This window comes from Schistocerca piceifrons, chromosome X, assembly GCF_021461385.2.
Source record: "Schistocerca piceifrons isolate TAMUIC-IGC-003096 chromosome X, iqSchPice1.1, whole genome shotgun sequence".
NCBI classification, from domain to species: domain Eukaryota; kingdom Metazoa; phylum Arthropoda; class Insecta; order Orthoptera; family Acrididae; genus Schistocerca; species Schistocerca piceifrons.
In genome coordinates this window covers 872,140,618-872,164,550 of record NC_060149.1, presented here as the reverse complement: position 1 = coordinate 872,164,550, position 23,933 = coordinate 872,140,618, and the positions used below count along the sequence as shown (strand labels likewise).

Sequence of the window (23,933 nt, the reverse complement as noted above, 5' to 3'; positions counted from 1 at the left end):
GGTTACAATACCGGAACCGCTTTTTGTTTTCAGATCGGGCACTGCCTCTCGATCGAGGGCCTGCAGCTTTAGTGTGTGTCGATAGCCTCGGCTACCGAGCGGGTTGGCGCAATTTATGGAAGGGATGTAAGAACTAAAGAATGGGTGTCAGACATTATGTGTGACTGACCATTGTATTTCATATGTTTCCTCGGGCAAACCTTCTCTTCCGTTCCAGTGGAAAAGACTAGTGAGAAATGCCTGCTATCGCTGACTTTCAACTTCAGTCTGTGTTCGCTGTCTCCATCCCCAGATGGCTGAGAGCGGACTCGCTTAACTAGAGTTTCTGGTACACTGTTACACTGATGCCCCCTGTAGCGAGCAGTGCAGGTACAGGGACGAACCGCTAGCAGAGGCGTCACGGAGAAGCCGGCTGCTGCTGCTGCTTGGCAGGCGACGACGGCGCCGGCGGCAGCAGCGCGTGGTTCTCCGGGTTGCTGAGCACGGAGCAGACGAAGGCCGAGGTCTCGCGCTTCAGCGCCTCCACCTGCAGCGCGAGCAGGCGGTTGCTGTGCATCAGCACCAGCGTGCGCCACAGCACGTGCGCCAGGCTGGCGTGGCGCGCCCGCGCGCACTGAGCGGCGGCAGCCTCGGCCGACGCGGCTGTGTCCGCCGGCGCGGGCGACAGCCGCCCCGACTCCTGCGGGCTGCGCTGCAGGGGCGGCGGGGGCGGCGGCGTGCTGCGGGCCGTCCCCTGCGGCTGTGGCTGCGGCTCCGGCTGTGGCCAGTGGCTGCCCGCCTCGCGCTGCTCACAAGTTTTACTTCTCGCTCGCAGCACTGTGTACGCTTCTAAAGCAGTCTGTGCTTGCGAACGTAAAACCTAAAAAGAAAAAAAGTCTCTTTTATTCGTACACGACATCTTACAAACAGAAATGGTTAATTACAATTCTTTGATCTAAATACAATCCCAGACGAAAAGACCGGACAAGCGCGAGGAGCAGTCGCGCTCTGAGGATTCTGTACGAACGTAATTAAATACAGGGTGAACATTAAAAAACAGACTGCACGGGTCGATTCCTGAAGGGAAATGGACGAAAAAAGTCCTGCGAATGTGTGTCCGCAAATGCATCGTTGCCACGGTAGACGGCGATGACGAATGAAAGTTCCTCTGACCACGTGCCGTGTGCTCCACGTGTGTTGCAGGCTGTGTGATTGACGTAGCGTACTGTAAGCAGCAGAATTCTGCGGATTTCGTGTCGTAAACGAGACGGTGTTTGTATGCGGTCGTGCAGATGGGAACGAACGGTCGAGAGGCAGTACAGCTATACCGAAACAAGTACCCTCACAGACACCAACCACATCGCACAATATTTCGAGCCTTATTTGGAAATTTGTCTGATCGTGGGTCCTTTCAGACAGACGAATGCGCAGGAAGGCGGCGAACTGTGAGTACACCATGTTTGGTAGTCCGCGAAATGCGGATTCTCAGTCCTCCCAAATGCGCCAATTTTGCTTATTGGCGAATTCACCCAAATGAATGTGGGCTTCCTCGCTAAACCAAACCGTCGTGCGGATACTAATTCCGCCTCCCGACTGTTTCCATTTGCTTAGCTGTAGAGAAACACCATTTCGGCTTGTTCCCGACACTAACTCCGGACAGTTCTGCAGCTTACAGTACGCTGCGTCAATCACAGCCCGCAACACACAAGGAACATACGGCACGTGGTCAAAGGACCCACTCGTCAGCGCAATTTACCGTGGCAACGGTGCATCCCTGTCACATGTTTGTAGGACCTTTCCTCCTCCATTTACCGGCCGGAATGCGCCCCTGTAGTTTGCCGGTTTTATTAATATTCACTCTGTATACACACTGACGGAAAGAAGTCGTAAGACCGAGGAGTAGTCGTGCGACATAACCGAAAGTTGATAGGCGTGTTTCTACTACTGAAATATTATGTCTATTCACGTTTCGCGCAACTCGTGTAAGAGTGGCGTTAATAGCGCCACTATGAGGATACAAATCAGGTTTGTGTAAACACACGCTATAACGGTGGTGAGCATTAGTTTTCGTTTGATACTGGACGTGGTGAGTTGATGTTAGTCAAGAATGCCTTTAAGGCAACAGAGACGCCATTATTAACGACTCACTCAGTTTGAACGAGGTCGTTTAATAGGGCTACAAGAAACTCTATTCCTTCTGCGATACTGGAGAAAGACTTGGCAGGAATGTAGCCACTATACATGATTACTGGCAGCGACGGTCACGAGAATGTACGGTCGCAAGAAGACTGGGCTGCCAACGGCCACATGGCACTACCGAGAGAGAAGACCACCGTGTTCGCAGTATGGCTCTGGTGCATCGTACGGCATCTCCAGCGCCAATCTGAGCAGCATTTGACACCACAGCGACACCACTAACCGTTACAAATTAGTTACTTCAAGGACAGCTCCGAATTAAACGCCACGTAGCGTGCATTCCACTTACCCGAAACCACCGCCATTTGTGACTTCAGTGGTGTCGAGCAAGAGCTCGGTAGAGTGCTGGAGGGAGGTAGTTTGTCTTTTCTGATGAAAGCTGGTTCTGCCTCGGTGCCACTGATGGCCGTGCGTTGTTTAGATGAAGGCCAGTTGAGAGCCTGCAACCAATCTGTCTGCTTGCTAGACACGCTGGACCTACACCTGGAGTTATTGTCTGGGTTGCGATTTCGTATGACAGCACGAGCACTCTCATGGCTGTCCCAAGAATCCCGACTGAAAATTTATAAGTCAGTCCGGTGACTGGATCTGTTGTGCTGTCATTCGTGAACAACATTCCACAGGGTGTTTTCCAACAGGATCGGTCTGCTCGATCACCAGATCTCTCTCCAATCGAGCACATACGGTACATCATCGGACGACAACTCCAGCGTCATCAACAAATAGCATAAACCGTCCGTGTACTGACCGACCAAGTGCAACAGGCAGGGACTCCGTCCCACAAACAGACATCCGAAACCTGTACAACACAATGCATACAAGTTTGCGTGCTCGCATTCAACATTCTGGCGGTTGCACTGGTTATTAACGTACCAGAATTTCACATTTACAATGGCTACCTTGAGCATACATTATCCTGTCATCTTGCAATGTTAATCACTTAAATATGTCAACTACACAAATGGATTCTCGAAATTTCACTATTCTACGTTAATTATTTTTTGGTACTGCGATTGTTTTTCCGTCAGTATAGGTTTCTTTATCCATACACGATATCTTGCAAACAGTGTGGATGAACTACAATTGCCGGCCGCGGTGATCTAGTGGTTCTAGGCGCGCAGTCCGGAACCGCGGGACTGCTGCGGTCGCAGGTTCGAATCCTGCCTCGGGCATGGATGTGTGTGATGTCCTTAGGTTAGTTAGGTTTAAGTAGTACTAAGTTCTAGGGGACTGATGACCACAGAAGTTAAGTCCCATAGTGCTCAGAACCATTTGAACCATTTTGAACTACAATTCTTGGATCTAAGTACACTGTCTGCTAAAAAGTAAACCGGACAAGTGCGCGTAGGACTCACCCTCTGAGCGTTCCGTACAAACTTCATTATGTATACAGATAGACCATCTATAGGTTTTGATGAGTGAGTTTCTAGTATCGAAATATGCGACATAAATGGCCGTATCTCTTGATTGCACTGTCTTACAAGCTTCAATTTTTTTTAACATCACCAAGGGACCGTTGTCTGTGACATAAATTTCAACTTGATACCTCTGCCCGCTCGTGAGAGAAAGAGGCTTTAGCCTATGGGCACAAAGACAGACTGACACAGAAATGAGTCTATACCGACTGCGGAGCAGAACCCTAAAAATGAAGCACTCGGAAGGGGAGGAGGAAGCGGAATGGAACTTGATGGGTGGGAGGGTATCTTCTGTTATTTCATGGATTACAGAACTGAGCCAAATTTACAAAGAACATGGAAGAATTAGCCCACTCATCAGTATGACGTTGCGCCTACTCTAGCCAATGTACATGTACTTACTCCGTTGGGAAGGGTGTCATAAAGCCGTTGTATCCTCCTGTGAGGCAAGCTGGCTCACAACAGGTGATACTGGCACTGGGACAGACCCGGGGGTGTACATTATCTCTGATCATTGGCGAGAAAGTTTTTGATGTTTTGATAATGCACACGAAGTGCTCATCGTGTTACATGATTGTTTGTAACCCGGTGCGTCTTTCCTGGAGGAACGCAGAAACTACACACGAACAACTGTTGCCTATGACACTTCCTGTATTCGCGAGCTGCTTACGAGGATGAACCTTAGTTTATTTTATTAACTATATGACCTGTGTTGAAGCACATTTTACACTACTGGCCATTAAAATTGCCGCACCAAGAAGAAATGCAGATGATAAACGGGTGTTCGTTGGACAAATATATTATACTGGAACTGACATGTGATTACATTTTCACGCAACTTGGGTGCATAGATCCTGAGAAATCAGTACCCAGAACAACTACATCTGGCCGTAATAACGGCCTTGATACGCCTGGGCATTGAGTCAAACAGAGCTTGGATGGCGTGTACAGGTACAGCTGCCCATGCAGTTTCAACACGATACCACAGTTCATCTACAGTAGTGACTGGCGTATTGTGACGAGCCAGTTGCTCGGCCACCATTGACCAGACGTTTTCAATTGGTGAGAGATCTGGAGAATGTGCTGGCCAGGGCAGCAGTCGAACATTTTCTGTATCCAGAAAGGCCCGTACAGGACCTGCAACATGCGGTCGTGCATTATCCTGCTGAAATGTAGAGTTTCGCAGGAATCGAATGAAGGGTAGAGCCACGGGTCGTAACACATCTGAAATATAACGTCCATTGTTTAAAGTGCCGTCAATGCGAACAAGAGGTGACCGAGCGTGTAACCTATGGCATCCCATACCATCACGCCGGGTGATACGCCAGTATGGCGATGACGAATACACGCTTCCAATGTGCGTTCACCGCGATGTCGCCGAACACGGATGCGACCATCATGATGCTGTAAACAGAACCTGGATTCATCCGAAAAAATGACGTTTTGCCATTCGTGCACCAAGGTTCGTCGTTGAGTACACCATCGCAGGCGCTTCTGTCTGTGATGCAGCGTCAAGGGTAACGGCAGCCATGGTCTCCGAGCTGATAGTCCATGCTGCTGCAAACATCGTCGAACTGTTCGTACAAATGGTTGTTGTCTTGCAAACTTCCCCATCTGTTGACCCAGGGATCGAGACGTGGCTGCTCGATCCGTTACAGCCATGCGGATAAGATGCCTGTCATCTCGACTGTTAGTGATACGAGGCCGTTGGGATCCAGCACGGCATTCCGTATTACCCTCCTGAACCCACCGATTCCATATCCTGCTAACAGTCATTGGATCTCGACCAACGCAAGCAGCAATGTCGCGATGCGATAAACCGCAATCGCGATAGGCTACAATACGACCTTTATCAAAGTCGGAAACGTGATGGTGCGCATTTGTCCTCCTTACACGGGGCATCACAACAACGTTTCACCAGGCACCGCCGGTCAACTGTTGTTTGCGTATGAGAGATCGGTTGGAAACTTTCCTCATGTCAGCACGTGGTAGGTGTCGCCACTGGCGCCAACCTTGTGTGAATGCACTGAAATGCTAATCATTTGAATATCATAGCATCTTCTTCCTGTCGGTTAAAATTCGCGTCTGTAGCACGTCATCATCGTTGTGTAGCAATTTTAATGGCCAGTAGTGTAGAAAGACGCGGTTAGAAAGGAAATCGCCGCAGATTTTGGATACTTTTATTTATCTTTTTATGTTTACCGCTATTATAGGAGGCTTGTAGAATAATTCTGGTGACGAAGGCCTCTTAGCTTTTCGTGCTTTTACTTTTTGAGTGGTGGTTGAGCCTACATTTTAACAATGCAAACAATAGATTCCGGTTGTAACGTATCGTTTCCTGGTCACGCTGTAGTTCCCGCCACTGCCAGTAACAGGGGGAAGGAAGGAAGTGGCAAAGGGCCAGCCTTTCCCTAACCCTCCTAAATGGGTTGTTGCCGGAGCCTGCGTGGTGCTGTTACAGCTTAGTTATTTCCCGCGATGGTCGGTGTTTTCCGACACCCGTTGCACAGAAACTTATGAAGTGCTGCCAGGAATCAACATCTTAGAGAAGCTCTGCTAGCTGGAACGGGAAATGGGTAATGAAAACGCCCGCAGTTTGCTCCTGATTTAGACTGGTGGGAACGCCTAAATCTCAAATAATTTCGTGGAGCATTGTGGGAGCTCGCGAAATCGAGGAGACGGGCGATGGCCCTCGCGGGTGAAGGTGGAGTTGTGTGCTCTGTGGGGCGGAGGATTTAAAGTGTGCTTCTCAAAAGAGTCACTAGTTGGTGATCTTGAGTGATCAACCAAATTGTGTTTTCAATATGGAAAGACAATCGAAATCTAATGTGTGTTCCCGCTAGCCAGTGTGGGATTCTGCTGAGGCACTTTTCTGCATTCTAGCCTTTACGAAGCGCGTACGTCCTGAGTCAGACTGCAGAACCAGTACTTGGGTGGACGGTGGTGTTTTAGTGAATGATACGGGCTTGGCGAGGTTTAATCATCGTTCATCATTTGCTTGTGCCTATATAACGCATCGGCGTAGGGTGTGTATGATCATTAATAGATGTGGCATGGTTAGTTTAAGGGAATGCCGCACATCCTTCTTGTAGCCACACTATTACCCCTCGGACAGAATGTGTGTACCCGAACGATCTGCATGTAGTGTTGTCCTTGTGAATGTGAGTGAAAGTTTTTAAAATCGTGTAACGGAAGAGGACATCGAATATCAGCAGGGCATTCACCTAGTGGGATGTGAAAAACCGCCTAAAAACCACACAAGGCTGGCAGGCACACTGACCCTCGTCGATCCATAGTTGGCGCATCTCCCTGTCGCAGAAGTGGCGCTTTATCGCGGACGGCTATTCGGGCGGCTACTTGGCGAGGTTAAATGGAAACCAATAATATCATCTCTACGCTCCAAACAGAGATAAAAATGTTGATCTGCCTCGTAGTGATGACCACTACCTGCAAATTTCCAGAGTAGAAAGCAACAGAACTGCGCACTGACATTGTGGAAAATGGAGTGTAGTCTCCAGACAATCTATTTTGCCTCTAACCCTCCATTAGGAGTGCAGAGGAGTTTATCCAGCCACGCTGATTGATGTTCCCTTCACAAAACGTATTGTAATACGTATTGTAATATCGAAATCCTGTGTTTAGCGCATCGACTGTACCGCCTGGATGACAGTGGACGTCCTTTTGCGACTTCAGGGCAGAAGAGAAGCGGGAACATTACAATACTTGTTACTGATGTACTCAATATATAAAGGTTACATCGTACCTTCATCTTTTCTAACTCTACCTGGGCGTAGGTAGCTTTCAAAGACAAACAAACGTACGTTTTCCGAGTAGACGATAGACACATTGGGTACTGGACGACATCAGCAACAATATGGGCGCAGGTTATTCGATCTTATTACACCTGAAGACGCCTAAATGTGGCGACGATTATTATTTGAAAATTTTGCGATTATTAAGTAATCTCTGCAAATAGGTTTCAGAGGCTAATTGAAGCACTGTACTCAATACTGAGCGCAATGAACCTGTGGGACATTCTGTACTGTTCTTGGGCAAATTCTACATATATCTTACGACAAGGATCATTCCCTTCCTGTGACTTTTAATTGCTGACTTTCATTCGTAATTATATCATATAGATACAGTGTGGTGTCGTGAAGGAAGGAGTACTGGGGTTTAACATCCCTCTAACGACAAGAACAGTAGAAACTGGACACGACCCCAAATTGGGGACGGATGGCGAAGGAAGTCGACCGTGTCCATTTCGCAGGAACATTCCCGACATTTCTGGGCCACTTAAGGAAATCACGCAATTCCTAAACCTGGTTCGGATTTGAAGCACTGTCCTCCCCAATACCAGACTAGTGGGACCAGACACCCTTACCACATCCTTCTTTCCTTCGACGTCCCCATCATACTCACGATCACAATCAACAGTGGCACATGTTCTCATTCTATGAGACACTGTAAAGAGTTCTCGAAATTACCGCAGAAAACAGGCCCACAAACTGGCGAAGAGGAACTATAATACATCAATGTTGCTTCCCTTGAGGCCAAATACAAATGACGACCATTCCTTCCACCACCAGTATACTAGCCGACTACGTCCGGAAGTGAAACAGAAGGAAAGGAGGCTGCGTCAAGTTCTGGATCACTAGACTGTTCATCAATCTGCGGGACTGAATTCCAGGTATCTCCGCAGCATCTAATGGAGTGAAGACATGAGAGACTATCGATGGTGATCCGTGCCTCGCGAACGTTAAGCTCTGTGGTGCTATGGAGTCACTCGGGAGGAGATGGTTGTATAGCGGCATCGTGTTTCGCAATCTCCCTTTCCTCCTTAACACGTACAGCAAAAACACTCCACACTCACTCACCTCAGCCATCGACAAAAAATATTTACAGTTAATTCTATATCACTTATTTCGCGAGAAGAAGTATCAATGTGCAGGAATGAAGGAAAATATAAATTAGTACAGCTGCTACTACACTTCAGAGTCTTACAACGGACAAAACCATACGACGTAACTTAAATCGCGGCTTTTGATTTGTGATGTGCTGTTTTTCCAGTATATTCGAACTTTTCCAAACACCTTGGATTCTAGTGTTGTAGTGAAGTGCATCTTAATTAGGTCATTGTAGATGAAATACAACGATGTAAATTCAACACGTCTAAGCGCCGTCAGACGTTATTGTACCGTAAAGTATCGTCTATGCGCACATGAGCGAAAACAAGGAGACAGATGAGTGCTCAACGTTCTTGAGATAGTATACATACAAAAAGATAATATCCAATTTTGTCCTGCATGAGTTGAAATTTCACAAAAGCGATGTGGAGAGCAATTAAAAGAGCATTTGGATGTGACAGTAGCTAAACTGTTGAGACAGCGATTACACATAAAAGTCCGGGGCGGCAATATATCTCTACCATCACCCACTAGACATTCAGTAATAAATAACCGCTGGTAGTGGTGGGTTTTCGTACTGCTCAAACGGTAAGGAAAATACCAGTGACACCGAGTGCTACTTATCTCGCAATTTCTACGCATTTACAACAACCTATAAAAGTCAAGAAGCTGGGTAGATGGGTGATAAAGAGTTCTGTGAACAATACATTACTTATATGGATTTGTGCGTTTGTCTCAGGCTACACATGTTGCTTAGATTTGTGGCATGTAACGAAATTTGCGGAATGATTTGATGTGGAAATTGATCCTTCATTCGAGAAAAATTGTAATGAACTTAGGCAAAGGCATTATTATTATTATTTCCTGTCATTAAAAAAATGTTAAATGTATCAGTGGTAAGAAGTACTGCAATACCTCCAGGACTGGATAACGTTACTTGCAATTGCATCGTCATTTTCTAGTTCATTCATTGACAAATGCTAAGGACGGAAACATGGTTAAAAAAGCCAGGGAAAGTAATTTTTCTCTGCCCTGTGATTCTGAATGTACAGTAGCGATTCTGAGAGTAACTATGACAAACGTTGGCACACATTTGAATCCGTCTATTTCGTTATCAAATCGAGACATTGAATAACTTACGTTTTCTCAACCGCATACTTGAGAACAAGCTTGAAGGCCGGGTTATCTGAGCACAATACATGGCACTCTAATTCTCATTCTCTGGTAGAGGCCAATATACAGTAATTTCTCGTAATGTGATTTTCGCATCAATTCTTGCTCAACAATAGTCGTTTTGATATAGCGAATGCGTTAACAGAGATGCATTTATACTGTGTACATATACGTGAAGCTGTGTTACCAGCAACGCCGGCTGTTCCAGTACTGGGGAAAGGAGTGTCCGAAGTCATAGGAAGCAAACTCACAGCTCGTGTCCTGATGGCGGCTATGCGGGCGCTCCTGCGCTTCCTGGGTGTCTCTCCATCAGCTCCTACAACAAAACAATTTGTTATTCTGTTTTATTTGTCTTGAAAATTAGTAGATTTCATGTCTCACTAACTCACGGCTTTTTTCAGAGAGATTAAGATATGTCAGTGTTAAAGCTCCTTAACAGACGAATGCGGGAAAGATTTTGATAATTATCATCTTATTTTGTCACATAATAATAATAATAATAATAATAATAACAGTAATTGTAATAACAGTAATACGAGAGCGTGCTGAAAAATAATGCATCAGCATTTTTTGTGTGAAAACTCTGAAAGTCTTTCAAGTAAAACAAACAAACAAAGTAAAACAAACAAAGTAAAACAAACAAACAAAGTAAAACAAACGTTACTAACATTCTACATCTTTATTCTCCATGTCTAGATATATTTGCAGTCCTTGGTCACTAGAGGGCTACGAACTATAGCGTGTAACATGGTGGTGTGTGATGTAAATATGTCGGTGCGTGAGAACCAGAGTGCTGTAATCAGTTTTCGAATTCGAAATGTTCTGCCACACATGGAGAACGCTCTCCTTCAGCATGACAATGCCAGAATACACACGAGCGCTGCACCATCTGAAACCACCCAACGCCTTGGATTCTTTGTCATCGTTCACTGTCTTGGCCCTATCCGATTTTCATCTGTTTCCAAGACCTAAGAAACGCCTTCTAGGACCTCACTTTGATAATGGTGAAGTGGTGCAAGCAGAAGTTAGGTTGTGGACCCGTGAAAAATGTCACACATTCTACAGTGACGGTATCAACACACAGATCTCGTTCGGAGAAATGTGTTCGTTTCTAGGGTGACAAAGTTGAGGAATAAATGTGTACACGTGAAGAATAAAGATGTAGAATGCTAATAACGTCTGTTTTGTTCAAAAATCTTTAAGAGCTTTCAAATAAAAAATCGGAGGCATTACTTTTCAGCTCACCCTCGTAATAAATAGCAAATAGATACATGCTAAACAGCTGAACAAGATCCCCCTAAACACTTCTGATTACCAGAAAGAGCTAGCCATTATAAAACAAATACCATTAAAAATGGACACAAAGAAACAACGGTAGACAAATTAAACAAAAAATAAAGAGACAAATAATGAAAAAATTAACCAAACCACACCAATCCATACAACCTGGACTACAACAACAACAAAAAAGAAAGGCATACAGTGACCTACCACACCAAGTTCACACATGGAATAGCTAACATATTTAAAAAACAAGGCATAAACATTGCTTACAAAACAAACAATTCCATACAAAAGAACACCCCAAAACTGAAATCAAAACCAGACAGATATTAACAATCTGGACTCTATCAGTTCAGTTGCAGACATTGTGAGAAGATATACGTCGGAATGACTGGCAGGACATTCGACACAGAAGAGCATTTAAATATGGTACAAATCATTCAACAATCGTGGATCATCTAAAATAAGAACACCATAGACCAAGCAATGTTGAAAAACATACGAGTATCATAAAAATCGGTAAAGACAGACACCTCCTCCCTTTCCGAGAAAATGCCCACATACAAAAGGCATTAACACAAAGTAAATTGCTCAATGACCAAATAAATATTGGAAACCAGATTCTATATAAAATAATTGATGAAATTACATGAAAAAGTAAAGAGCCTTTTCCATCCTTCACCACCTCCCTCTCTCCCACAACCCCCCCCCCCCCTGCCACTCACAATTTCATTTCACTTCTCGCTCTGCACCTTCTCTAAGTCACACTCCATCACACTGCTATACACTTTTCTCCACTCATCAATGTTTCTCCCTGCCCTACACAAAAAACTCCCTCTATCGCTATTTCTTCCCTACTCTTATTCAGTACATAAATGCACATAAACATAATTAAACAGAATTACACACACACACAATAATCTAATATAAAAAAGTGTGTGTGTGTGTGTGTGTGTGTGTGTGTGTGTGTGTGTGTGTGTGGGCGTGCGAACATATGAAGGTTTTGAGATGTGTCTTGATGCTGTCAGTAAGTACTGCAGGCAAACAGGCAGATACGTGAGTGGACTCACGTTTCCTGTTGACGTAAGTGCCGGTTCACTATCACGCCGCGTCTGGCTCTCGCAAGCCTGATAGTGCGTCCCGGCTGCCTGTCAGTACGGCCCTAGGTCACGCAGAACTTATTGAAACATTCCTCAGATATCTCGGGATGTGACGAGTCATACACCGGCCTGCTCCAGATGGGCGGCTACTGTGTGGTGGCGTTAGCTGCATATCCTCCACTTCTTTCTCCTTCGACTTCAGATTGACACCTTTTGCGTAATCTGACAATCTTACACTTAGTGACTTTTCTGCCAACTTCTACCTGGATTGTCAGGTGTTTTGAGTTGCTCCTTTACAACTCTCACACTATGGTTCTCATCAGCGAGGATAAGTGGCTGTTTCATATAAAGAGGAGCAAACAGTGCTTAATTGACTACCAATCGAAGAATTTTTCGGAACTTCTGCCTTAACAGTTAGATGAATAAAACTGGAATGAAGCAGTCAAAGGAATGTTCTAATGAGCTAATAATATTTAATAAGAATAAATGCGGTTATATTGAATGAAGCCTTGTTGATAACGGAAAATGACTCAAAATATTATAAGTACACTACTTAGAGGTTGCTGAATAACAAAGAGTGCTATGGATCTTGTTAACATGTGACGCATCTGTAGGGGTTCATGAATTTATATAATGTAATAATGTTACCTAATAAATAAAGTTTTTCTATAACGGAGGTAGAACGTTGTATAAATGGGTATTAGCAGTTAAGTAAGTAGCAAAGTTTTGAATAGGTTAATATCTGTGTTACCGGGTAAATGAGATGAAGTAAGGATAAAATATCCATATTGTGTGTGTATGTTGTACGAAAGGTAAATGATAAATGTTTTCTGTATTTTATTCGTCTGAACGGTTAAAGTAAGGGAAATTAAATATATTTTATTAGTATTTTAAGTAAAAAGAGTAGTCTTGCGGAGATAAGGTTGTTCTGTGAGTAACGACTTGTAGGGAATATGCTTATAAGTAACATAGATATGCACCGAGATGAAGCCTTGGAGGAACGTATATCACTATCACAATGAATCCATTCGGTCATGAGAAGAGGAAGATGTGAAGTTGGTAGTATGTTTATTATTATATGATTATGAAAGGAACTACTAATACCAATGACCAAAGAACGGTCACGTCCACCTATAGAGTAACAAGAGTACTTTCGGTCTATGATACTCAGTTAACGGAAAGATCATCAACAAATATAGCACAATGTACCACCGGTTCGATCGCGGCACAACTAATATTCAAAATAAAAAAATACACTACTGGCCATCAAAATTGCTACACCACAAAGACGACGTGCTACAGACGCGAAATTTAACCGACAGGAAGAAGATAATATGATATGCAAATGATTAGCTTTTCAGAGCATTCACACAAGGTTGGCGCCGGTGGCTACACCTACAACGTGCTGACATGAGGAAAGTTTCCAACCGATTTCTCATACTCACAGCAGTTGACCGGCGTTGCCTGGTGAAACGTTGTGTGATGCCTCGTGTAAGGAGGAGAAGTGCGTACCATCACGTTTCCGACTTTGATAAAGGTCGGATTATAGCCTATCGTATAGCAACATTGCTGCTCGCATTGGTCGATATCGAGTGACTGTTAGTAGAATATGAAATCGTTGGGTTCAGGAGGGTAATACTGAACGCCGTTCTGTATACCAACGGCCTCGTATCACTAGCAGTCGAGATGACAGGCATCTTATCCGCATGGCTGTAACGGATCGTGCAGCAAAACGTCATTTTTTCGGATGAATCCAGGTTCTGTTTACAGCATCATGATGGTCGCATCCGTGTTTGGCGACATCGCGGTGAACGCACATTGGAAGCATGTATTCGTCATCGCCATACTGACGTATCACCCGGAATGATGGTATGGGGTGCCATTGGTTACACGTCTCGGTCACCTCTTGTTCCCATTGACGGCACTTTGAACATTGGACGTTACATTTCAGATGTCTTACGATCTGTGGCTCTACCCTTCATTCGATCCCTACGACATATTTCCTTTTCAGCAGGATAATGCACGACCGCATGTTGCAGGTCCTGTACGGACCTTTCTGGATACAGAAAATGTTCGACTGCTACCCTGGCCAGCACATTCTCCAGATCTCTCACCAACTGAAAACGTCTGGTCAATGGTGGCCGAGCATCTGGCTCGTCACAATACGCCAGTCACTACTCTAGATGAACTGTGGTATCGTGCTGAAGCTGCATGCGCAGCTGTACCTGTACACGCCCCATCCAAGCTCTCTTTGACTCAATGCCCAGGCGTATCAAGGCCGTTATTACGGCCAGAGGTGGTTGTTCTGGGTACAGATTTCTCAGGATCTATGCACTAAAATTGCGTGAAAATGTAATCACATGTCAGTTCTAGTATAAAATATTTGTCCAATGAATACCCGTTTATCATATGCATTTCTTCTTCGTGTAGCAATTTTAATGGCCATTAGTGTAATATTAGTATATGTAATGAATAGGTCGAAATATCAGTGACATCGACCACTTCAGATGTTTGTCGAGTCAGCTAAGCAGAAAAACAGTCTTCCTTCGTTTGGATAGAGAGAGATTTGACCGTTCGCTTATATCAGTCGTCATGACCTACAGTATGTGATCGAAAGTATCCGGACAGCTGGCTGAAAATAACTTAAAAGTTCGTGACGCCTTGCTGGAATTGAATATGGTGTTGGCCCATCCTTAGCCTTGATGACAGCTTCCACTCTCGCAGGAATACGTTCAATCAGGTGCCGGAAGTTTTCTTGGGGAATGGCAGCCCATTCATCACAGAGTGCTGCACTGAGGAGAGGTATAGATGTCGGTCGGTAAGGCCTGGCACGAAGGCGGCGTTCCAAAACATCCCAAAGGAGTTCTATAGGATTCAGGTGAGGACTCTGTGCAGGCCAGTCCATTACAGGGATGTTATTGTCGTGTAACCACTTTGCCACAGACCGCGCATTATCAATAGGTGCTCGATCGTATTGAAAGATACAATCGCCATCCCCGAATTGCTCTTCAACAGTGGGAAGCAAGAAGGTGCTTAAAACATCAATGTAGGCCTGTCCTGTGATAGTGCCACGCAAAACAACAAGACGTGCAAGACCCCTACATGAGAAACACGACCACACCATAACAACACTGCCTCCGAATTTTACTGTTGACACTACACACGCTGGCAGATGACGTATGACGTTTACCGCGCATTCGCCATACCCCCACCCTCCATCGGATGGCCGCATTGTGGACCGTGATTCGTCACTCCACACAACGTTTTTCACAGTTCAGTCATCCAATGTTTACACTCCTTACACCAAGCGAGGCGTCGTTTGGTATTTACCGGCGTGATGTGTGGCTTGTCAGCAGCCGCTCGTCCATGAAATCCAAGTTTTCTCACCTCCTGCGTAATTGTTATAGTACTTGCAGTGGATCCTGATGCAGTTTAGAATTCCTGTGTGATGGTCTGGATATGTGTCTGGCTATTATACATTACGACCCTCCTCAACTCTCAGCCGTCTCTGTCAGTTAACAAACGAGGTCGGCCTGTACGCTTCTGTGCTGCACGTGTCGCTTCATGTTTCCACTTGATTGTCACATCGGAAACAGTGGACCTAGGGATGTTTAGGAGTGTGGAAATCTCGCATACAGACGTATGACAAGTGACACAAACAATCACCTGACCACGTTCGAAATCCGTGAGTTCTGCGGAGCGCCTACTTCTGCTCTCTCACGATGTCTAATGACTACTGAGGTCGCTGATATGTAGTACCTGGCAGTAGGTGGCAGCACAATGCACCTAATATGAAAAACGTGTGTGTGTTGCGGGTGTCCAGATACTTTTGATCACATAGCGTATTTTTAATGTTGGAACACGGAATCCATTTCCCAGATGTTTTCTTGAAACGACTACTGACAGGCCGACCAATTACCGACATTGGGAATTTTCTGTGTATTAAAATTTCTGCAGAAAATTTTAATTGTTTGGTATACACGGACACTGACGCGACCGGTGGTATAACACTAACTGATCATTGGCAGCGAGCTGTACGGCAGCCGTGGCCGAGGAAGGCCCGACTGTTCCCTCGGTAGTCTGAACATATTGTTAAAAACCAGTTTTGTGTTGCCTTATCATGAGGGAAATCTTGTTTTGTGAAGAGAGATGTCTTGTATTGCCTGTAAGCACCAGATTAGATTTACTTGATTGGAATTTGAATTGAAATATTACCGATATATGGGGAATAATGGCACGATACCTGTAGAAGAGTAAGAAAAATATATCGCTACTGATTTATTGAAATTGTCAACTTGTGAGTGGTAGAGGACTTCATCGATCATTAATGTGCTTGCCAGGGTGAAGTTTTATATTGAGAAGAGCATTCCTTATTATGTGTAACAAGTGACAGGTTCTGTGGAAGCGGAAATTTTTAGCAGTCGCGATAGTTCTCATTTCTTCTCACAATGAATACGAAGTCCGACAATTAGAAAGTATCTCCAGGGCTGGTTAGCTGAAACACTTAACAAATTACTAGGAAATGTATATCTTTAAACTCCTTTGTGTAGCGTCCACTTTGATCGATGACTCTCCATAGGCGTATACAAGTTCGTACAGGCTGTTAGTGAATTCAGACTTAACCACTCACTATAAATTAAAGCCCACCAATAGGTGAAACGCAACACTCGCCACAGAATATCTGTCTATGTTGAATTATTATCACCAGTTGGAATAGTCTACCGATGGGCGCTAATGACGAAAAACAATGTATTTGACATTGTTCTTGTGTTGTGGTCTTCAGTCATAAGACTAGTGTTATGTACTTCTTCATGCTACTCTGCCTTCGGAAGGTCTTTTCATACCTACGTAACTGCTGTTTGGTTTGGTTTTCTTTTGCTTCAGGGAGCAAAAAACAACTGGGATCATATGCGCCCAGGTCAAAATTATAGGACACGAAGACAGAGAGGAGTTAAAAAACGACTAAACTTCAATACCAATTGCAATAAGAGAAGAGACCTAAAAACAGGCACGTGGAGAAAGGGCTAAAAGACATCATACAGAAGCGGAGGTCCAAAACTAAAATTTAAATGGCCTTCGCCATGTTGCTTTGGTGGATAAAAAGTAAAACGCGCTCGACAGCCCGCGTGTCATTTTCTAAAACGGCCGATAGCTCCGACGGCAAACCCAAACGGGAACGTATACGGTTCAAAGACGGGCATTCTGTCAGGAAGTGGCGTACAGTTAAAACTTGGGCGCAATCTGTACAAAGTGACGGGGGAGCACCACTCACCAAATGACGATGACTAAAAAGGCAGTGCCCAATACGCAGCCGAGTTAAAATGACCGCCTCCCGGCGGGAGGGCCGAGAGGATGTCGTCCAAGCCAGAGCTTATTCCCACGAAGGGAGGACCATTGGCGATGCCAAAGGGACACCACCTCCTGACAGACGGCAACACAGAGATCATCGGAGCGAATATAGAAACTATCGGGCTGGCAGCAGCGTCAGCAACCTCGTTTCCTGGCAGACCAACATGGCCAAGAACCCACAAAAACATCACACTGTCTCCACAAAGAATGAGCAAGTGACAGTTTTCCTGGACCCGCTGCACTAAGGGATGGGCGCTGAGTGAGTGTACAGAGGACAGAATTGAAAAGACTGTGTCGCCGCATGTAATCCGTGGCCTGATACAGGGCAAAGAGCTCGTCTGTAAATACTGAGTAGCGTGCCAGAAGCCGATATCGAAAGACACAGGTGCCAATGATGAAGGCACACCCGACATCACGATCAGTCTGAGAGCCATCAGTGTATACAATGTACTATCGCGAAGTTTCATGCGAAGGTCGTGAAACTGAAGACGACGGAGCGAGGCTGGAGCAGTGTCCTTAGGAAGCGAATGTAGGCCAAGGTTAACAAGGGCCACTTCACGAAGCCAAGGTGGTGAAGAGTTCACACCCACTGGGAAACTTGCAGGTAGTGTGAAGTTAAGCAGCAGTAACAAGTTCCGAAAGCGGACTCCAGGAGGTAACAAAAAGTGGGACGCGCTCCATACTGGTGATCAAAGGAATCATCGAAGAAGGGGGCATAGGATGGGTGGCCACGCGTGACAGACGAACGGCATGCGTACCTGCTGAGGATAAAGTCACTGTGGTAGGACAGTGGTAGTTCCACAGCTTGAGCATATAGATTCTCAACCAGGCTAGTGTAAAAGGCGCCAGTGGTCAAACGGATGCCACGATGGTTGATAGTGTTGAGACGACGTTAGAGAGATGGACGTGCAGACGCCTAAACAAAGCACCCACAGTCTCGTTTCGAACGGACAAGGGACCAGTACAAACGGAGGAGAATGGCACCCCATAAAGAACCATTTAGGACACTTAAGACACTGAGGAACCGCGAGCAGCGGGCTGCCATGTAAGACACGTGGGAGGACCAAGAGAGTTCCCTATCGAGTATGGGCCGCAGGAATTTCGTAGTTTCACCGAACGGAAGGGCAACACACCCAAGATGTAAAGATTATGGAAGAAACCAGTTGCGTCGCCAGAAATTATTACAGACGGCTTTGTCAGTGGAAAAGTGAAAGCCACTGTCGATGCTCCAGAAGTAAAGACAATCAAGACATGGCTGAAGTCGCCGCTCAGTAGGATAGGTCCGTGGAGAACTGCAATAGATGGCAAAATAGTCAACGAACAGGGAGCCGGAGATAACCGGCAGGAGACAGGCCATTATAGGGTTAATGGCGATGGCAAAGAGGACGACGCTCAGAACGGAACCCTGAGACACAATGTTTTTCTGGATAAACATGTCCGACAAGGCAGAACAAAAATGCACCTTGAAAACTCGGTCTTTTAAAAATTCCTGAAGGAAACAGGGCAGGCGGCCCCGGAAGCCCCACCTGTAAAGAGTATGAAGGACACCAGTTATCCTGCAGGTGTCGCAGGCCTTCTCCAAATCGAAAAACACAGCCACAGTCTGGTGTTTCTGCAGAAAACCACTCTTGACATGGGTGGAAAAAAAAAGTAACGAGATGGTCAACTGCAGAACGCCGCACTCAAAATCCACACTGTGCATTCGTCAGTAAATTGCGAGACTCGAGCCGCCATACAAGCCGGGCATGCATCATACGTTCCATCACCTTGCGAACGCCGCTGGTGAGAGAGATGGGGCGGTAGCTAGAAGGTATGTTTTTGTCCTTACCGGGCTTAGGTATGAGTATGACGGTGGCTTCACGCCGACGTCTGGGAAATGTGCCCTCTCCCCAGATGCGGTTGTACATGTTAAGCCGAAAGTGCTTGCCCGCAAGAGAAAGGTGCTGCAACATCTGAATGTGGACAGTGTCTGGCCCTGGGCGGAGGATCGAGATGGAGTGAGAGCATCATCTATCTCCCTCACAGTAAAGGCAGCACTGTAGCACTCACAATTCTGAAAGAGGAGGGTATAGCCTCAGCTCGTTTCCGATGGAGAAAGGCAGTGTGATAGTGGGAAGAGCTCGAAATGTCCGCAAAATGGTGGCCCAAGGTGCTGGAGGTAGCAGTGGCGACCACAATGACATCGGCTGTTACTGTCAGGCCAGAAATTGGGTAACGTATTTTGGCCCTAGTGAGCCGTCAAAGATTGGCCCACACGACAGAGGAAGGGGTGAAACAGTTAAAAGAACTAGTGAATGAAATCCAGCTAGCTCTTTTGCTATCCCAAAGGACGCGACGACACTTTGCACGCATCTGTTTATAATGAATGCAGTTTGCCATCGTAGGACGACGGTTAAAAACGCAGAAAGAACGTCTCCATGCGCGAATTGCGTTACAGCATGTCTCAGTCCACCAAGGGACTGGGACACGACGTAGTAAAGAGGAAGTGCGAGGAAAGGAACGTTCTGCAGCAGTAAGGACAACATTTGTGAGATATTCCATCTGGTAATCACAACTGGGGAAATCTTATTCTTTGAAGGTCCCCACGGAGGAGTAAAGCCAGAAGTCAGCCTCAGTAAGCTGTGCCATTTGGGTTTGCACACAGGTGGGCTAGCAGTCAACAAACGGATAGCACATGGGAAATGGTCGCTCGAGTAGGTGTAAGAGGGAACGGACCACTGAAGACGATGGGCACGCTGGGCAGTGCAGAAGGATGGGAATAGGTGTGAGAGGAGTCGTAAAGGAAAGTAGGTGTTCCAGTGTTAAGGCAGAAGAGGTTCAGTTCGTTAAGAAGATCAGCCAAGAGGGCACCTCTCTGACATGTCCTGGGAGAACCCCAAAGTGGATGATACTATTAAAACCACCAAGTTCCAAAAATGGGTGCGGTAGCTGCCCAAAAAGCTGAAGGAAGTCTGCCCTGGTCACATCGAATAATGGAGGGACATAAATGTTACGGACGGAAAAAGGCAGGCGGGGATGGGAAAGGCGAACTGCAACAGCTTGAAGATGGGTAGTCATGGATATGGATTTACTATGAATATCATCCCGTATGAGCAGCATGACGCCACAATGAGATGGAATGCTGACCTCAGGGGGAAGGTCAAAATGACCTGGGAAGAAATGTGAATGTTCAAAGTGGTTGTGGGAGCGCAATTTCGTTTCCTGAAGGCAAAGGACAATGGGACGCTGTAATGCTGAAAACGACTACAAATTCGCTTTGTGCTACCGAAGGCCATGAAAATTCCATTGGAAGAGAGGCATGATGAGGAAGAGATGTGGGGGTGTCACCTAGGCGGCTGCCGAGTGACAGCCTGTGAAGAGTCTCTACTACAGGGCACAGAAGCAGCAGGATCCTGCTCCATGGGTTCCACGGAAGCATCAGCTTGCTTGTACAGTCAGTCTGTGGAGCCCAACGCTGAAAAGGGTTGGTGGTGCGCACCGGTGACACGCAGGCCGGCTGGGCTAAGGCATTACTTGGCGACACTGTCAAAGAGGACCTTCTAGTCGGCGAAAGAGAAGACCTTTTGCCTTTGGTGAACTTCTTCCCGTTAGGGGAAGACTCGTTTGGCTGCATGGATGTAGGAAGTCTTCACAGGAGTACTCCTTCTGTCCTTTCCAACTGACCAGTTGTGTAGCAGGTGGCTTCAGCCCTTGAGGCGAGAGTTTTATGGCCTGTTGCACAGCTGAGTGGGGGGATGACGATGCTGTCTTGACACTGGGCAATTTCACAATCTCAGAGCTGAATTGGAGGTCACATGTCTGTGTGGCCATGTCCTCCATGGAGCGAGGGGTAACAAGAACAGAACTATAAGTGCCAGATGGGAGAACTTAGGGTTTGCGACTAGTCAATAACTTGCGAGTGACTGGGTAAGGCACTTTTTCCTTTACCCAGATCTCCTGGACAGCCTGTCATCAAGATACATGGGACAATCCCGAGAGGAGGCGGCGTGGCCGCCATTGCATTTCATACAGTGGGGAGACGGAGGCGGACAAGTGCCCTCGTGTGCATCCCTACCACAGGTTACACATTTGGCTGAGTGTCGACAAAACGTTCTAGTGTGGTTGAAACGACGACACCGGTTGCAGCGTATCGAGTTCAGAATGTACGGCTGGACTTTGATAATTTCATAGCCTGCTTTGATCTTGGATGGAAGCACCAGTCTATCAAAGGTGAGAAAGAGAGTGCGGGTGGTCACTAAGGAGGAATTTGTCGTTTTCATTACACGATGGACGGCATTGACACCCTGATCAGAGAGGTAAGATTGGATTTCGGCCTCAGTTAGACGTCGAGCAGGAAGAATCTGAAGTTCTATTGGCCTCGACACCAACAGGGCAGCTGTGGAGAAGCGAGGATTCAAGCAGTTGCTGTGCTTGTGAATCAGAAATAGTCTCTAAAAGTGAAGTGCCATTCTGTAAACGTGAGCAGGATTTCACAGGGCAAGCAATTGCATCAACACCTTTCTGAATAATGCAAAGGACTGACCGTCTTCAGTACACGAGACTACTAGGAACTGTACTGCAGTGGGGACGGTCTTTGAATCATTAGCCTCATTACGTTTACGTTTTGTGGACATTGGTTGTGAAGATGATTGACTCATTGCGAGAAAATCCGCCATGATTGCCAGCGTCTCCGATGGTGCACTCCTTCCAACTGGTGATTGTTCACACCTGGGGTCACACCTCCAGAACACCTGACAGAGGGACTAATCAACAATTTGGGAAGGTTGCAGCTCAGGCAGTCGCCCCTCCCTGGGGCTGGCCTGTACCAGGGGGTACGTGCCAACCCTACATGTCGACCCAGGGCTGGGAATTACGCGGTACCCAGTCACCTGTTACGCATCAGACGCGCGTGGGCTGGCCTTTAGGCGCGCACAGGGAGGAAGAAGAGAAAGAGGAACCTCAATCGCCGAAGCGGAGGAGCGAGAGGAGAAGGGAACTTTTCTTTAATATAGCCCCACAACAAGATCCGGGGAATATGGCGGCCAAACGAGACCCATGGCAGTGGCCTCTGGGTACCCCAGAGCCAGAATGGTGTCCCAAAGTGCTCCTACAGGACATCAAACACACTCCTGCTTCGACGGGGTCGAGCTCCGTCTTGCATGAACCACATCTTGTCGAAATATGGGTCACCTTGGATAATGGGGATGAAATCACCTTCCAAAACCTACACGTACCGTTCGGTAGTCACCGTGCCATGAAGGAATATCGCACTGATTATTCCGTGTCTGTACATCGCACACCACACGGTCACCCGTTGAGGGAGAAGAGACTTCTCGATCGCGAAATGCGGCTTCTCAGTCCCCCAAATGCGACAGTTTTGCTTATTTACGAACCCATCCAAATGAAAGTGGGTTTGGTTGCTAACCAAACCATACTAATTCCCATCATGCCCCGCGGCCAACCGCGCAGTCTGAACGTCCTAACGCCAACCGTTCACAATTTATGACGATTTTATTTCATATAGTTCAATAATTGTTTTCCTGTATGTGAGTCATCTTGAATGCAGGTTTATAGTGATTCCATGCTAGCTACGATTCGCAGAGAAACTGAACTACCATCTCTTTCATTCACGTCCTTGAAATACAATGAATGGGATACTACGAGTTGCTCGCTCAGGAAGATGGTGCCATGATTAACAAGTCTTGTTGTAGTCTTGATCCGAAGACTGGTTTGCTGCAGCTCTCCGTGCTAGTGTATCAAAAATGGTTCAAATGGCTCTGAGCACTATGGGACTTAACAGCTGGAGTCATCAGTCCCCTAGACTTAAAACTACTTAAATCTAACTAACCTAAGGACATCACACACATCCATGCCCGAGGCAGGATTCGAACCTGCGACCGTAGCGGTCGCGCGGTTCCAAACTGAAGCGCCTAGAATCGCTCGGCGCTAGTGTATCCTGTACAATCATCTTTATCTCCGAATAACTACTGCTGCCTACGTCAATTTGAAGTTAATTACTGATTCAAGCTTTGAACTCCCTCCACAACTTTGCTGCCCCGCTCTCTCTCTCTCTCTCTCTCTCTCTCTCTCTCTCTCTCTCTCTCTCTCGCACACACACACACACACACACACACACACACACACACACACACCTCCATTTCCAGACTGATTATAGATTCTGAAGATGCATCCTCCAAATCACCCCCTGCTTTTAGTCACGTTGTAGCGCAAACTTACTTTTCCCCAATTCTCATTATTAGTTATTTGAACTACGCATGTAATCTTCAGCATTCTGAAATAACTCCACTTTTCAAAGGTTTATATTCTCTTCTTGTCTTAACCGTTTGTCGTCCACGTTTCATTTACGTACAAGGCTACACTCCAGATAACTCGCGATTTTGATAACCCTGCACCCACCTGCCTACAAGCCGTGTTCTTCATTAATTCCCACTATATCCAACTTCAACTTATTCATTCCTCTTTTGAAATTCTCTGCCCTACCTACATGATTAAGGTATGTAACTGTCCACGCTCCGACTCATAGAAAGCTA

At 46.1% G+C, this 23,933-nt stretch overlaps 1 protein-coding gene across 1 annotated transcript in view; it reads right to left on the bottom strand.

The window, feature by feature from the left end:
• Window positions 1-728: 728 nt before the first annotated feature.
• Window positions 729-23,933, bottom strand: part of LOC124723156 — a 205,431-nt gene continuing 182,226 nt past the window's right edge. Inside the window, exons 4-5 of the mRNA XM_047248346.1 lie at window positions 9,922-9,986; window positions 729-859 (exon numbers count right to left, since the gene is read on the bottom strand). Of these exons, the coding sequence (XP_047104302.1) occupies window positions 9,942-9,986 (45 nt within the window). The 3' untranslated portion in view covers window positions 729-859; window positions 9,922-9,941. The remainder of the gene's footprint in view (window positions 860-9,921; window positions 9,987-23,933) is intronic.